Below are 16,740 nucleotides of genomic sequence, written 5' to 3'. Positions count from 1 at the left end.
TTTACATTACAATTCATAACAATAGCAAAAATTACAGTTATGAGGTAGCAACAATAATTTTATGGTCAGGGGTCACAACAACATTTAAGGGTCACAGCATTAGGAAGGTTAAGAACTACTGATCTAGAGTAAGACTATTTGAAAAAAATAATGAAAATAATAAAAATGCAAATAATAAAAATAAAATTCTTCACCCCATTTGACCCCGCAGTCTTGCTTCTTGGCATTTATCCTGAGAGGGAACAGAATGCCAAAAGCAGTCCCTATGAGCTGCCATGAGTTCTTCTGGGTCTGCCTGCCTCTCTGAGCCCTGACTCAAAGAAATAACTATTTCTTTGTCTCCTTCTTTCTGGTGCTGGCCAGAACCTAAGTTTGCTTTTCCTAGTACTTTGGTCTCCTTAGTCTTTCTCTCAGGTTCCCTTCTCCACAGTGGCTGCTTGCGGTGCAGCTAAGCTCCGTGTGCCTTGAAGTAACGTGGCATTGTTCCTCTCCTCTTCTGGCCCCTCCTCCTCTGCAGAGCTGCTACTCTTTATAGTTTGTCTGCCTTGGGGTTTAAACTTTAAATAAATAAATAAACAAACAAACAAATAAATAAATAAATAAAAAGAGCCCGAATCTACAGGCTTATGTTTGACCATCATAAGTGAATGGAAATGGACGTCCATAAGGTGGGAGATGACTGATCTCACAGGATGCCACCAAAGATGTCGGGGGCTTGTATCACCTCAAATCCATTTCAGTGTTTGTTTTGATGAAGGTGGAATCCAAGGCCTTGGACACTCTGGGCAAGTGCTCTGTTTTGAGATAGTCTTTCTGCGTAGCCCTGGCTGTCCTGGAACTCTCTATTTAGACCAGGCTGGCCTTGAACTCACAGAGATCTGCCTGCTTCTTCTGCCTTCTAAGTGCTGGGATTAAAGATGTGCACTAGGCTTAACTTTTTTTTTTACAGTTTTAATAGGATATATTTCACAAACTATAAAATTCTACTGAAAATAGGGAGAAAGGAAACCACAGATTGGCATCAGAGTGTGGTTCATATTTTCACAATGATTTCTTTTGCTTTGTGTGACAGTGGAAATCTGGGAAACACAGAAGCTGTCTGGAGAGTAGCATTTAACAGGCTTCCTTAGTTTTTACGTTGGCCTGTTTTGTAAGTGTTGGTGCAGGGAATGCCAGTTACTTTTATATGGAAAAGGAAATTACAAGAGAAGTTTGGTATTCTGTATCTCTCTGTCCTGTAGGGAATGGCCAAGGCTACACTCCTAGCATGCCACTAATCTTCCCACCTGGCTTCCTTCCTTATACCCTGCCTCACGTCAGACTCTTGGCAACTTAGACTCTTGGGAACTTGTTGCTTTTGCCCTCTGTATGTTTACTTTCCTGAACCCCTCTCCCAGGACTGCTGATGCACTTTCTAAGCCCACCCTGTTAATTTTCCCGAGCTTTAGCGTGCACAGGGCCCTTCCACCTGGGCTCTCTACCCCCCAGGGTACTGACTTGGAGAACAAGAACTTACATTTCTGTTCTCTGTGTCATGAGGCTGATGTCTTCCAGAACCTGGCACTCTGTATTTGCCCTGTACAGTAGCCGTAGAGGGGATGGGTTATCAGGAAAGCTACAACCCCATTGATCGGCAGAGACAGTGACCTGCCCTCATTGCTCACTACCCCCAATCCTTCCTTCTTTCCTTCCCTCTTTCCCTCTTTCTTTTTTTCTTCCATTTTTAAGGTTGGAGCTAGAGAGATGGCTCAGCAGTTGAAAGCACTTGCTGGACCTGGGTCCAATTTTTTTGTTTTGTTTTTGTTTTTTGAGACAGGGTTTCTCAGTAGCAGAACTCGCTCTTGTAGACCAGGCTGGCCTCAATCGAACTCACAGAGATCCACCTGCCTCTGCCTCCCGAGTGCTGGTATTAAAGGTGTGCGCCACCACCGCCCAGCCCTGGATTTAATTTTCAGCATCCACGTGGCAGCCCACAGCTGTCTTGACTTAGTTCCGGGGATCCAGTGTCCTCTTCTGATCTCTACAGGCACCAGGCAAACATGTACTGCCACAGACATATGTGCAGGCAAAATACGTACAAATGAAAAATTAGTATTCATTATGACAGGTGGTAGTGGTGCATATCTTTAATTCCAGCACTTGGAAGTCAGAGACAGGCAGATCTGAGTTCCAGTACAGCCGGGATTATACAGAAACCATGTACTGGAAATCAAAAAAGGTATTTATTTAAAAAAAAAAAAAACTTTATCTTGCATCTAATACTTTCAAGTGGTCATGATGGATAGTTCATTGTTAATTAAAAGAAATTCAAGGTCATTCTTGACTACATAACAAACCTTAGACCAGTACGCCTCAAACTTTGTGGGCAAGAAGTATTAAGCATCACATATAAGAGGCCATTTCCCAGGGTACCCCAGCCCATTACTGCTTGGATAGGCAGGAGGGGGTGCCACAGGTCTTGTGACTGTGAGCATTGGAGGTGGGGGGACCACTCTAAGAACAACTGCTCAGGGCTGGGGCTGGGCTGCCTGGGCTGATTGTATAGAGGTTTGTCTTCAGGACCCACACAGCCCTGTCCTCTTCTGTTAACCCTCTGGCCCCTTTACCACAGACGCCCCACCCTCACTCCCTGTGTGATCCACGGCTGCTTCCTTCAAGGACACCTGACTACGCTGTGTACCGACTCTGTAGTAAAGGAGCCCTTGGCGCTCCTCCTGAGTGGGTGGGCAGCTGTGTAATGTATCCTCAAGTTAGATTGACTGGCTGGGTTTATAGAAGGAAAGTTGTTGGTTTACTCAAAGGAAGGATCTTTTCTGTCTTGTCCAGAACTGAGAATGAAGCGGAGAGCGTCAGACAGAGGAGCTGGGGAAACATCGGCCAAGGCCAAGGCTCTAGGGAATGGCATTGCTGGGAATAATGCCAAGAGAGCAGGGCCATTTGTCCTGGGTAAGTCTGACCCTGGGGGTGCGGGTGGCCAAGGCTCAAGGGCTCTCATCCTGACTTTATCAGCAGCAAAGTGAGGAGCCCACCACAGCTGTGCAGGACCCTGACCTATCAGTGGAAAACCCAGGACTGAGGTCACTCCAGAGCAAAGGTTGTCAGCTTTTGTTACCACACCAGCCAGGAGCCAGGCTCTACCCCGAGATGAGGACTCCAGAGTGTCAGCTCACTCACAAAGGCACACAGCCTCATTAGAACCCTTGACCCTCCAGCTAAGGCACTATTTGACTTTCTTGAAAGACATGGTTGATTTCAGTGTTTTTGAATAGAATTTCTCTTAACTTCCTGTATTTATTTAGTTTGGGGGAGGGAGGTTTTGAAACAGGAGTTCTCTCTGTGTAGGCCAGGCTGGCCTTGAACCCACAGAACTCTGCCTGCCTCTGCCTTTACCTCCCAAGTGCTGGGATTAAAGACAAGTGCCACCATGCCTGGCTCTAGACTTCTTATAGGATACTATAGAAACCCTGTGGAACTGAATGTTTTCAGTAGGCTGAGGGGCAGTAGGGCATTCTGCATGGCATCTAAGGCCCATCAGTCCAGGTTGTTGGCCATGACTGCAGGTAGTGTGGGCTCTGGCACCGGGGCCTTGGTGGGACTTTGACTTTAGAGCAGCCTTTGGGAATTCCAGGTACAGCCTAGTCCCAACTTGAAACTCAGCAAATAGCTCCTGACGGTGCCTGCTGCCGGCAATAGCCCTGTGCTGCTTGTGGGGAAACAGTGATGAAGATGGAGCACGTCTGCTCTCACAACATTGAACGTGGTTTTTTGGGAAAAAAGACTTCAGCTGAGTACTTGAAGGAGATGAACAGGATGGGGCACATGGGAAGAGGATCCGTGGATGGTGACATCAGGAAAGGCCTTACTGTTTAGCCCAGGCTGGCCTCAAGCTGGCCATCTTCCTGCATGAGCTTCCCGAGTGCCAGGGTTACAGGCGTGCACTGCACTAGACACTGGAAAGCCTTTTTGAGGAGTGTGTCGGCAAAACCCAGGCATATACAGGTAGATGTACATTTGTCCTCCTCCACTTTGTAAGAGGTAGAACTCTCCACCAAAAGGCTTTGGGGACAGCCCAGTAGGTATAAAGAGAACATCTAGCAAGAAGGCCTTGTGGTGATGCTCTGGAAATTAAGTTCATGATTTATGTGCAATAGGTCCCCGTCTGGGCAACTCACCGGTACCGAGCATCGTGCAGTGTTTGGCGAGGAAAGACGGCACAGATGACTTCTATCAATTGAAGGTAAGCAAGCACAGGCGGGGCCCTCAGGACCAGGGCTGTCCTAGCAGCTGTCCCTCCTCTTTGCCTTCCCTCTGCATCACCCGTGAGCATGAGTAGCCCCATTTCTTCTGTCTTCTTAGTCTCACTCAGCTCCTCATTAAAGAGCTCTGTGTGAATTACAGACTGTTGAGAAAAGCAGCTGCCAGCCCTGCATGCCTGTGTGGGGTTGGGCGCAGGTATCACCAGCAGAAGTGAGCCTGCTCCCCCCGTCCAGCCACTCTCCCGGGTAAAGGAAAGCATCTGCTCTTTTTCTTGTGTGCTTCCCTAAAGATTCTAACCCTTGAGGAGAGAGGAGAGCAAGGACTAGAGAGCCAAGAGGAAAGGCAGGGCAAGATGCTGCTGCACACCGAGTACTCGCTGCTCTCCCTGCTGCACACACAGGACGGCGTGGTCCATCACCATGGGCTCTTCCAGGTGAGCGGCCCCCACTCCTTACCCTGCCTGGCCTCTGGTAGAGCCATACTCTAGGTGACTCCCAGTATTTCTTCTCTACTGGCTGTCAGGACCTGAGCAGGAGATTTGGAATCAGGCTAGGGCCATGCTGGCTGCTCTAGTACTAGCACTCACATAGTGATTTCAGCCTAACAGGATTGGGCACAAATGACAACTTAGAGCAGCCAGGGTTGTTTGGAAGTCACTTACTGTCTCCATGCTCCTTGCAGCTGTGTTGTCTAGATTGGCAGGCTAGACTGGAAGGCAGAGCAAGAGTTGAGGTCCCCTGCTGTCAGCTCTCACAGTGTGACTATACTAGAGTCCTTTTGCCTGCCCAGGCATTTTAAGTTGTTCTGCAGATGTCCTTGAACATCTTTTATGTGACCTCAGGCAAGCCATTTCAGGTCTCTGAGCCCCAGAGAAAGGGGAGAATCAGTGGTATCTGCCGTCAGGATGGTAGGCAAGGCAGATGCGCAGTAGTGAACAGGAGGTGCCAGTCCTGGCTCCGTGACACCTGTTCATCGTCCCTGGCATAAAGCAGTGGAAAACGCTAATGGGGCTGAAGTGCAGCTGTGCACCCTGGGGTAACAGTGAGACACCCACCAGGTCATGTTCTTAGCCTTGCCTTAGAGGCAGCTCCAAATTGGAGCATTTTCCTTAAACGGAGGTGAAGTTGATTTTGGTATCTTGATTCTGATACCTTCATATGCAACTTTAGTGTCTTCATGTGCTTGGCCTTCATTTGTATTCTTTTGGATGACAAAACAGAGGTGACCAAAAGTCCCTTGAATGGTCATCTGTGTGTTGGACACTAGGTTCAGACCCTGCAACAATGACCAGGCTATCTCTGGCCTGCAGGGTCCAAGCGTTCAACTTGCACCTGTTTTTGTCACACTTGGGATTCCTTGCAGCAGGAGAGTGACCAGGGCTGCGGTCCCAGTGTGGCAGCTGACCCCTGACTGCAGCAGCGGGGGAGGGATTGCTAGCTCCCTGTTACGCATGAGGAACTAGACTCATGAGGTGGAGCTGTGAGGCCAGCACTGTATTCCTTGCCAGTTATGTGACTGTCCAGCAGTGCTGTAGCCATGCAGAGAGCCGTTGTCTTATACAGTCAGGGTTCTCAAAGAAACAGAAGGGGGATGGATGTATTGACTGGCTCCTAAGCTGTATGTACAGCAATGGTAGTCCAGCAATGGCTGTGAGGACAGGAAGGCAGAGAACCTGGTCGTTCAGTCTCAGTCTGGTCTTCAGCTTGTGTGGGAAACCCAGTTAGCTCCGGCACTGGTGAAGGAGTGCCGCAGCAGCAGGGTGGATGGGCTTGCAGTGAGAATGAGGGTGAGCAGGCCAAAGCAGTTGCCCTCTCGTTTTTCAGTGTTTTGAGATAGGATCTCATTATGTAGTCTTGACCGGCCTGGAACTAGAAATGTAGACGAGACTAGCCTCAAACTCAGAGATCTGCTTGCTTCTGCCTCTTAAGTGCTGGGATTAGAGACATGATCCACCGAGCCTGGCCCTCAATTTCCTTCTTCCATGTCCTTTTACATGGGTTACCACCAGAAAATGTGGCGCACATATTTAAGATTGATCTTCCTGCTTCAACTAATCAGACTAAGACCCCTCACAAGTGCACCACGTGGCAGTTAGCTGGTTCCAGGTGCAATCAGGTTGACAGCCAGAATCAGCCGTCACACACAGGATATTGTGTGTACCCTGAAGCTTTCCGGGAATGACCACTCTTAAACTTCTGCAGTCTTATGTCTTGAGTGGTGGCACATGACTTAAATCCCAACAGACAGATCTCAGTGAGTTCAATGCCAGCCTGGTCTCCATATCAAGTCCTAGGCCAGTCGCGACTACATAGTGAGACCCTGTCTCAAAAAATTGAAAAACAAAATCATCTGCAGTCTTGGCCATGGATGAGAGCGTCACTGGTGGCAGCTGGAAACTAGTGGGGGCGGGTACCCAGAGCCCAGTCTCACTGCTGCAGCACTGGACTGAGAGGGCCGGTTGGCTTTAAATGTCCAGTGCTGACCCTTCCCTTGCCCTGAGATGTTGAACTTGAGAGCGTTGGGCTTATTGTTTGACCTACAGGAAGCTGAGCATCACCCTAGTCGGGCTGTCTGGGTCTCAGTTTCCCACTCACAGACATTCAGCCAGTTCCCTCTGGACCTCAAGAGGAGGGTCTTACACCCTGGCCTTGGTCTGTCCCTCCTTCCCTCCCAGGACCGCACCTGTGAAGCAGTCGAGGACACAGAGTCTGGTCGGATGGTGAGGAAAATGAAGAAACGCATCTGCCTCGTCCTGGACTGCCTCTGCGCACATGACTTCAGCGACAAGACCGCCGACCTCATCAACCTGCAGCACTATGTCATCAAGGAGAAGAGGCTCAGTGAGCGGGAGACCGTGGTCATTTTCTACGATGTGGTTCGTGTGGTGGAAGCCCTGCACCAGGTGAGGCCCAGGGCCCCGCGTGCCACAGTGAAAGCATCCATCTGACTGCAGCTCAGCAGAGAACTGCTTGGTCCCTACCGCACCAGCTGTGTTTGGATATCTGCTGCCCTGGGCGAGGCAGCCACCAGAGCCCCAGGCAGTAATTCCCAGTCTAGAGGCTCAGTTATAGCCTCCCAGTTCAGGATAGCTGTAAGAGACAGGTACACAGACTGTCTGAGCTTTGGAGAGACTGGGGTATCGGGTACCCCAAGGTGGAGGGCAGAAGTACTTGAGCCTCATCCAGGGCTCTGTTGGGCAAACCTGGAGTACTCAGTCACAGAAGGGAAGCGCTTGCTCCTTGCCCCCCACTCCAGGCTGCAGCTTCATGGTGTGGTTGATGGAGCAAGGAAGAAGGGCTTTCCCATAAGCTGCTGCTGTGGGGTGAGAAGTGGCTGAGGAGACTGCCAGGCCACTTCTTACCCGCTTCAGATGCATGCTTGATGAGACCTAGGAGACAGATCCTAGGGGTTCCTGCCTTCCCAGACCCTGATGAGTCTCCATCTTCCAAAGTGAACCCCATCCCACTTCTCGCTTTCTGGTGCAAACCATCCTCTCATTGGTTTTCAGAAGAACATCGTGCACAGAGACCTGAAGCTTGGGAACATGGTGCTCAATAAAAGGTAAGTATCCATTCTTCCTCTGCATCCCTTCGAGCTGGGCTACATGCTGCAGCCACCCAGTTCTCTGCGGTGTCCGTGGGATTCTGACTCAGAACAGCCCAGCATCCCAGCATCCCAGGGCTGGGAATACTGTCTTACTGAAACCAGGAGTTCAGGGTCATGGAAAAGAGAGAGCACTGGCCCTCCCCCCCAGTATGGAGCAGAGCTGCTGGGGTCTTGGAGGTATGTGGGAGGTGCAACAGATTGCTCTTTTGGGCACTGGCTCCTGCAGCCGTAATAGGGCAGTGGTTTAGGGCCCATGGGAGGAAGAACTACTCTGGGCTTCCGCAGTCCTAGGAAGGCAGCACTGTGAAGTGGAGCCTCACCCCGTCCTTTTCCAATCTGGGTGGGTTAGGAGGCAGAAATGACAGCAGCACAGACTTGTATCATGGTGGTGATTTGTTCCATGATATTGTCAGCCCTGGAAGGGCCCTCTGTCCTTGTGCAGTAGCCAAAGCCTTCATGGTTATGGGAAAAGGAACTATAGGGAGGTGGGCCACCCTGGAGGGGCAAGGGCCTCAACTTGAAAGCTGCAGCCAGATGCTCCATTGGATGGTACTGGATAAGGCGGCTAAGGTACCCTTCTCTCCACCAGCTCCCTGATGTTGGGACTGCAGACTTGTTCCTGGGTGTAGCACCTACCCCCCAGGTAGCTTGTCATCTGATGAGGGGGTGCTGACCAGAAAACAAATATCACATTACATACCAAGGACAGTGTGGGGAGCTGGCTGACTGGGAAGGGTGAAGCAAAGGTTTGCCAGCCTGAGAACACGAGGAAGAGACGAGAACCTCAATGTCGTACTCTGCAGAGGGGAGGGGAGGAAACAGGAAATTCCAGGGCTTCTTTGACCCCATCTGGCTAAGTGAGGAGTCAGGGAAGATGAAGGGGCAGGATGTGGGGGTCGGACCTGGCTCAGAGCCCGCCCTGTACTGCCTTCTATTTGGAGACTGTGCTGCTTCTTGGTTTTACTTGCTAAGTGAGAATTCATCCATGCGTCCTGTTACCAACCCTCTGATCTTGTTTCTCATGCATTGAAGTGGAGTGATCCGCCTTCCTGCAAAGAGATGCAAATAGATGTAAAATTGCCAGGTGGGGGTTGGCATTTCCTACATACAACCTCAGTGTCAATTGTAAGAGGGCCTGAGGTTCCTATGAGTGAGACAGGAGAAGAGGCCAGGAGCTCCCACCGTTCGGATGAGGCCCAGGGCCTTGCTGTTTGTTCCCCCGAGGCTTGACTGGGACTCAGGAGAGGAAGGCAGGTGTTGGAGGGTGCTGGCCACTTTGGTCCAAAGTTGTGGAGAGTGTATTGTCTTAAGGTGACTTGGCATGTCAATGTGAGCTCTTACAATTGGTTCCTAGCACTCAGAGGCAGGGGCATCACAAGTTTGAGGTCAGCCTGAACTATATAAGCAAGAAAGTCCCTGTCTTTAAGAAACTAATAAACTTTAGTTAAAGCAGACACCTTTAATCCCAGCACTCGGGAGACACAGGTGGATCTCTGTGAGTTCAAGGCCAGCCTGATCTACATAGCAAGTTCTAGGACAGGCTCTAAAGCTACATAGAGAAACCCTGTCTCAAAAAACAAACAAACAAGCAAAAAGCTATAATAAAAAGGAAAACTTGAGTCCTGTTTTTCCTACCCCCTTTGTGGGACATTGAGGAACCCATGTCCCAACCAGCTTGACTAGAGAGCCTGGGCTCTTCATAACAGCTGCTTGTTGACTTGCTAACTCTCTAAATGAGCATCCCAAGGGTTGTCATGGAAACACACAGTGGGGCCCCTGCCTGTTAACTGCAGCAGTGTGTAAGGCCTCTTTTTTCCACTGGTGGTTTTGCTTCTCCCTTCTCCGAGCTGCAGCCAGTCTCAGATGACCGTCGGTTGCAGAGCACTGTACCCTAAGACAGAAAGGCAGCTGGCTACTTTCACTTGAGCCCCCAGACACTCAACGGTACAAGGTACATAGCATTGAAAGCCTCTCATATTCCCAGTTCCTCCTTGGCATGCCAACCCTTTCTCACCCATCCTGCCAGGCTCTTGTGCTAGCCAGTGGAATGCAGACAAATGGGATGAGAGCCTCCAGGGAAGGGAATGGGATGGAGCGAGGGCTGAAATCTGAAGCCTTCCTTGGGGTTATGTGAGGCTGGCTGTGGGTTCCTTCTTCCTCCTTCCTCTTGGGTAGGCAAGTCGCATACCAATTCCTAGAAAAGCAGAACGCTGTGGTAGCCCAGGGGCCATAGCTGAAGTGTGACTCACCCAAAGCAGCCCTTGCTGACGCACATTGCCCCGCCACCCCTTGATGCCCTTGCCCTCCTGTCAGGACCAGCCGGGGGGGGGGTCTGGGACTCCTAGGGAGCTGAATGCCACTCTGCCAGTGTTTGGGGGGGGGGGGGGAAGGTAAGGTAGGCAAGCATTGCCAAGCTTTGGGAGGTCTCTAGGCTGATCATGGCATTTCCTGTGGGAAAAGCTTCGGGTGTCTCCATGGCAAAACAGCCACCACAGGCAGAAGGTTGGACGTCCTTCTGGTAGGACCTACAGTAACACAAATGTGTGTATTCCAGGGCCGGTTATCACCCGTGTCAGAGACAGTGTCTTTCCTAGGCTCTCCTAGGCATGCCAGCTGGCAGAGAATATGAGGCTATTGGCAGCTTCCTCTGACAAGCCTGGAGCTCTATGCCCACTGTAAACCCATCTTCGTACTCAGTCAAACCCAGCCAACCCTGAGAGTCGGTCGTCCCATTTTCTCCTTATAGAAAATGACATTTGGGTTTAGCAGGAGCTCCACACAACATGGAAATGGCAGAGGCAGGATCAGGCTAGGGAACCTGAGTCTCAGGCCCCACTATCCCTACTGGAGCTATCCTCCCAGCATCCCACGCCTCAGAAACCACAGGATACATTTGTGGCCACAGTGGCCAGCACAGAAACACGGTGCTATTCTGTAAAGCCTTACAGTCCTGTGTCAGGAGCAGTGACACAGGAGGCTCATAGCAGGGGGAGGTGGGGGCATCGCATCCCAGCTCAGAATCCTCCCGAGACCCTTTGTCTACATCCTCAGGCTCTGTCCTGCAGGGCATCCTGGGTAAGAGCTGGAGCCCACGTTTCTATTGAGAATGTGGAGGACAGACTGGCCATTGTTTGTGCCAAGTCCTTTGCCAGCAGAATTCCCTGAGGTAGCTGAAGGGCTCTCAGAGCCTCTTGGATGCAGCTCTTGTGGAAATCCACTCGTAGCCACATCCCCTGCTCTTGAGTCCACCCTCCCCACTGTCCTGAGAAACTGTTCTAGAAAGAGATGCACAAGGGCCCTCACTGAGCATCTCTCCCCGCTGTTCCCCAGCGCCATGCTCAGCCAGTAAGCCCAGGCCAGCACAGTTAGGGAAGAGCCTCCCTCCCCACTAGTGCTCCCAAGTGTCCTCTCAGCAAGGGCCGTCCTCCCACAGCTGTTGTGGGAGGAGCATACCGTGAGCTTCCTAGAAAGGTTCCAAGCCCAAAGCTGCCTGCTTGATGACTCTCAGAGAAGAGCCTGTTTTTCTAGGCCAAGACTGTCTGAAACCCAGGATGAGAGCTGAGTCAGCCTGAATGGGACAGAAGGAAAAGTCATTTGGGGGCTGGGTTCTTTCCAGGGGACTCAAGGGCCTAACAGACCTGGACTTGGACCTACCTCCCAATTTTCCCAAGCTATGTGACCTTGGACAGGTTTCTTTACTTCTAGACCTTAGTTGTACCATTTGATGTGGGGAATTGAAAAGTCCCTCCCAGACCACTGTGAAAACATATCCACCTGAAAACAGTCCACCTGAGTCCTGGCAAAAGAACTGAAGTGCCAGGCCCCAGAGCTAGCTCTGTGTATTCCTGTGTGCCTCCAGCCCATTGTTTCCTCCATAACAGCCGAGCAGCATCTGCTTGCCTCAAGCTCCCCTCCTTATGCCAAGGACTCTCCTGGGAGGCTGGCCCCAGCTTACTAAATGACTCACCCACTGTATGGGAGCCACATTCCCCACTGATGGCAATGTTGTCTCCCAAAGGCCCTGCTGCTCCGAATGAGGAATATCAAGAAGCTACAGTCAGTGATAATGCTTGGGTTCATAATTTTTGAGAACGGGGCTTGTGTGCACGAGCCCTGGCTTTGACCCCTAGCACGACAGGATATGAAACAGCCACAAAGGTTGTTGGAAGTCGACAGTGCATTGTCTCATGGTGACTCTGAAATGTGCCCGCCGCGCCTGTGTGCATGATGTGTGGCTGCAGCCCAGTCACCTACCACACTGCAGGGCAGCGCCTCATTCACAGGGCAGTGTGGGTTCTGCATACCGAGCCTCCACAAACCCATGCAGCGGGACCCTAAAACTTTGTTTTTCAAAACAGGGTTTCTCTGTAGCTTTGGAGCCTGTCTTCTGTCTTGTCCTAGAAGTCACTCTGTAGACCAGGCTGACCTCGAACTCACAGAGATTTGCCTGCCTCTGCCCCCCTGAGTGCTAGGATTAAAGGCATATACCAACACTGGCTGGCAACCCCAGAAAAAAAGTCTACCTGCTCATAACTTTTAGCAAAGGGAACCCCAACATGGCAGAGCTGGCCTTGACAGGATCACCAGTTCACAATGCCTTCCCTTTCTGGCGTGAACTCCTTCTCTTTAAGGCCTTGGACCAGTGAAGACCCAGACCTGCACTGCTGGCATCTCCTAGCCATTGGGCTCATGGCTAGCCACCCAGCATCAACAGCAGTGTGCATGCTCTCGGTTCTCCACCCTTCCAGTGCTGGGTCTCCGGGGGGCTTTGGCCTCCAGTGGGGTTATAGAAAGATAGGGTGGTTGAAATGGATTAACTGCACCGTTGCTCTGTGCTGGCCTCCTCTAGTCCCATTCTGTTAGCCCTGAGGGTTGTGAGAACTGGGAAGAGCTGAGATGGCACACTCATCTAATTGAATATCAGGGCTCTTTTGAGACCTACCTCACAATACCCAGTAAAGATAGGCTCAGCCTCGAGCAGGGGAGATAGTTCAGTTGGTTAAAGGTTTGCCAGATGAGTAATGAGGATTTGAAGTTCAGATCCCTAGGGTAAAAAGCCCATGAGCCAGGTTGGAGAGATGGCTCAGAGGTTAAGAGCACTGACTGCTCTTCTGGAGGTCTTGACAACCACATGGTGGCTCACAACCATCTGTAATGAGATCTGGTGCCCTCTTCTGGCCTGCAGGGATACATGGAGGCTGAACACTGTGTACATAATAAATAAATACAAAAAAAAAGTCCATGAGCCTATAATCCCATCCCTGTTGTCCCATCCCTGTTGAGGAATAAACAAGGGGATCCCTGGGCTTGCTGGCCAGGTAGTCCCCCAAATTGGTAAGCTCTGGGTTCATTAAGGGACCCTATCTCAGGCTGGAGAGATGGCTCACGGGTTAAGAGCACTGGCTGCTCTTCCAGAGGACCTGAGTTCAATTCCCAGCAACCACATGATGGCTTAGAACTATTTGTAAAGAGATCTGGTGTCCTCTTCTGGCTGGCAGGCATACATGCAGGAAGAATACTGTGTACATACTAAATAAAGCGGGAGGGAGGGAGGGAGGGAGGGACCCTATCTCACAAAATGATGTTAAGGGGACTGGAGAGATGTTTTACTATCTGTAACACCAGTCCCAGGGGATCCACTGCCCTCTTCTGGTCTCTGCAGGCACTGGGCACTTATGTGGTACACAAGCATACATGGAGGCAGTCTGGGTGGTAGCTGCGCACTACTTTAATCCCTGCACTCAGGAGGCAGAGGCAAGCAGATCTCTGTGAGTTCAAGGCCAGCCTGGTCTACAGAGCAAGTTCCAGGACAGCCAAGGGTACACAGAGAAACCCTCTCAAGGGGAGAGGGGTGCAAACAAATATATGCAGGCAAATACCCATAACACATAAAGTCACACACAGACATACAGCTGTCAGCTGGGAGGCATGACATAGGATCAGCGTCCACACTCACCGGAGAATTCGGAAACTTCCCCTGGGCCAGAATCCCCATGGCAGGCCTAGGCCTGGTACACTTGCTATGAGACCTCAGTGGAGAGGCAGGGAGAGTTAAGGTCATACATGTCTGCTGGTCTTTTTCTGCCTGTGGGAATGAGGAAATCATATTGGAAGTTGCAGGTTACTCCCAATCTTGAAGATCGGCGAAAACCTCTGGGAATTGTCCCAGCTCTGAGCTGTACCCCTGAGATTCAACCAGAGGAGCAGGTTCAAGGGAGGAGGGTACTGTGCTCTTGAAAAGAAACCTGGTTGCTGGTTGCTTTTGTTTAGAATAGGGGCCTGACCCAGTAGGGTGCCTGGGTCTGGGGCTCTCTGTATTCACTCTTTGCCTCCCGTTCTTAGGACCCATCGGATAACTATCACCAACTTCTGCCTTGGGAAACATCTTGTGAGTGAGGGGGACCTGCTGAAGGACCAGAGGGGGAGCCCTGCCTACATCAGTCCTGATGTACTCAGTGGTATGTGTGGTCCCCACGCTGGCCGTGCACTCCTTGAACAGATGGTAGCCTGTGGGCAGGCCCTGGACCAGGTGTTGGCTCTCCCCTGAGCCGAAACCAGTTCTGACCCACCGTGTCCAAGATCTGTGGTCTAATGGAGGAACAAGACAGACTGGCCATGTGCCCACATCAGGTTAAAGCTATGAGAGAGATGGGCATTCCAAAAGAACATATCAGGGCACTAAGAAATCTTCTCTGGGATGTGGCATTTAAGCTGCAGTGTTAAAAAGTAGAAACCAAGCGGTGTGAGCATGGTACCACATACCCAGCATTCTAGCACTCAGGAGGCAGAGGCAGAAGGATCTTGAATTCTAGGCTAGCCTGGGCCACATAAAAGGACTCCTGCCCCCAAATAAAGCCATCCTACTATCCTAAGGACAGTCTCATAAGCCCCCTTTACAGATAAGGACACTAACCTTTTCATTTTTAAGCATATACATCAGTATGCTTTGTTCCTCTTTGCCTTCCCATTCCTCTCACATAGCCCTCTGCTCCCTCCAGATAGTCCCTCCTGCTTCTGTGTGCCATATGTCCCATTACAGTCTCCTTTCCCATTCCCCTCCCTGTGGTGGGGACAAGGAAGCCGTCTGAGACGTTGATGACGTAAATGTGCAAGTCCAGGCTGGGCCCAGGCAGTGAGCAGAATAAATGACAACACCACCCCCTGGGTCAGAGAACTCACCATCTAGTAGGGGAGCTGGGGAGCAACAGAGATGGGCATGGGGAGAGGGGTGGCAGACAGTGGCAAATGCTGTGAAGGAACCAGGCTAGATGACAGCAAAGGACAGGGGATGAGTGGCTGCCAGCTGTATCTGCTCTGGGAGCTGCTTTCCTAGGTGTGGGGAGAGGTAGCTAGCTCCCAGGGTCTCCTAGGCTGATGGAGAAGATGCTGCAGAGCAGGGCAAGGTGGGTAGGCTGTACACAGCCAGGTGTCATCCTGGGGAGCTGGGGTGCAAGCATGCAGCTCGGAGGACTGCACTGTGCTTGCCCTGGGAGTGAGAACGCCAGAAGGATGACTTGAAGCACGGGTGGGATTTGGAGTGAGTAGCTGCCCGGGGATATCAGCCCAACTGTGAGTGTGCATGTGCTCTGTCCACAGGCCGGCCATACCGGGGCAAGCCTAGTGACATGTGGGCCCTGGGTGTGGTTCTCTTCACCATGCTCTATGGACAGTTCCCCTTCTACGACAGCATCCCACAGGAGCTCTTCCGCAAGATCAAGGCTGCTGAATATACCATCCCCGAGTGAGTCCTGCTTACCTTACCAGCGGGGTGGGGAAGGGATCAGCTGGCCCTCTGGGATTTCAGTGAGGAAACAGCAACACCACTGGATCCTGGAACCCTGTGTCAAAGGCCAGCATCCATCACCATGCTGAGGTTTCTTCCTCCTTCTTCCCGACCAGGGATGGAAGGGTCTCTGAGAACACAGTGTGTCTTATCCGGAAACTGCTGGTCCTTGACCCCCAGCAACGCCTGGCTGCTGCTGATGTCCTGGAGGCACTCAGTGCCATCATTGCGTCTTGGTGAGTGGCCCTGCACAAGGCCGCCCTGCACAGATGAGCAGCCCTTCCTCTGCTGTGCCATCAGCTTCAGCTTCCTCTGAGGGTGTCGGCAGAGCGCATGTCAGCCGTGCCAGCTGTGAGGTGGGCATTGCCTCGCTGAGTTCCTACCACAGCCCCTGCAGCAGATGTCTCTTTATTGAGCAAGAAGATAGAGGCCCAGAGCAGTCAGCCACGTTAGGCAGTTACTGGCTGGGTCCTAAGCCCGACTGACTCTAAAGAAGTGAAGAGCAATAGGGACCCCGTCTAATCTGACGCGTCCCCCTCCCCTGCAGGCAGTCCCTGTCCTCTCTGAGTGGGCCTTTGCAAGTGGTTCCTGATATTGACGACCAAATGAGCAACTCTGATAGCTCCCAGGAGGTAAGTGTGGAGTCAGGAGCAGGTGCAGGGCTTCCTTCGCTAGTCTGCAGAACCTGGCTGTCCTGTCCACCTGAGGTTCCCAGCCTGAGAAGAGACTGTTGGCTGACATGGGGTCAGCTCCTGAGAGGCCCCAGTGCCAGGCAGCCACCTGGGCCTCTGCTGGCTTCCTCTTCCTCCCCAAGTCCATTTCTCTCCCTGTCTGACTCATGGGGCTCTCTCTCACCCTTCCTGCTTTTTGTTTTTTAGATGATTCATTTACCTCCTCTTCTCTCCCCGTTCCCTCCACTAGAGAAAGTGCTGGGGACAGACAGGAGTGCTAGGTAGCAGCTGGGGATGGTCTTGGGGCAGCCCTGGGAGGGAAGCTGGACCTTCCCAGCAAGGAGGGGGCAGGTGGACCAGGAGGGGGCATGCCTGGAAGCCCTGCCCAACTCCCATTCACTCCACCCTAAGGCATGTGGGGCA

The 16,740-nt window shown here is 51.6% G+C and overlaps 1 protein-coding gene across 2 annotated transcripts in view; it reads left to right on the top strand.

Annotated features, from left to right (window-relative positions):
* The window catches only part of Stk40 (serine/threonine kinase 40), a 37,756-nt gene that overhangs the window by 17,927 nt on the left and 3,089 nt on the right, over nucleotides 1-16,740 (top strand). For both annotated transcript variants that reach the window (XM_057784629.1, XM_057784630.1), the window contains exons 2-10: nucleotides 2,827-2,946; nucleotides 4,152-4,237; nucleotides 4,547-4,690; nucleotides 6,932-7,159; nucleotides 7,766-7,818; nucleotides 14,206-14,321; nucleotides 15,460-15,604; nucleotides 15,763-15,882; nucleotides 16,194-16,278. In XM_057784629.1, the coding sequence (XP_057640612.1) occupies nucleotides 2,835-2,946; nucleotides 4,152-4,237; nucleotides 4,547-4,690; nucleotides 6,932-7,159; nucleotides 7,766-7,818; nucleotides 14,206-14,321; nucleotides 15,460-15,604; nucleotides 15,763-15,882; nucleotides 16,194-16,278 (1,089 nt within the window). In that variant the 5' untranslated portion in view covers nucleotides 2,827-2,834. The remainder of the gene's footprint in view (nucleotides 1-2,826; nucleotides 2,947-4,151; nucleotides 4,238-4,546; nucleotides 4,691-6,931; nucleotides 7,160-7,765; nucleotides 7,819-14,205; nucleotides 14,322-15,459; nucleotides 15,605-15,762; nucleotides 15,883-16,193; nucleotides 16,279-16,740) is intronic.

The sequence above is a fragment of the Chionomys nivalis genome, chromosome 11, assembly GCF_950005125.1.
Source record: "Chionomys nivalis chromosome 11, mChiNiv1.1, whole genome shotgun sequence".
NCBI classification, from domain to species: Eukaryota; Metazoa; Chordata; class Mammalia; order Rodentia; family Cricetidae; genus Chionomys; species Chionomys nivalis.
This window is presented reverse-complemented; position numbering and strand designations above follow the sequence as displayed.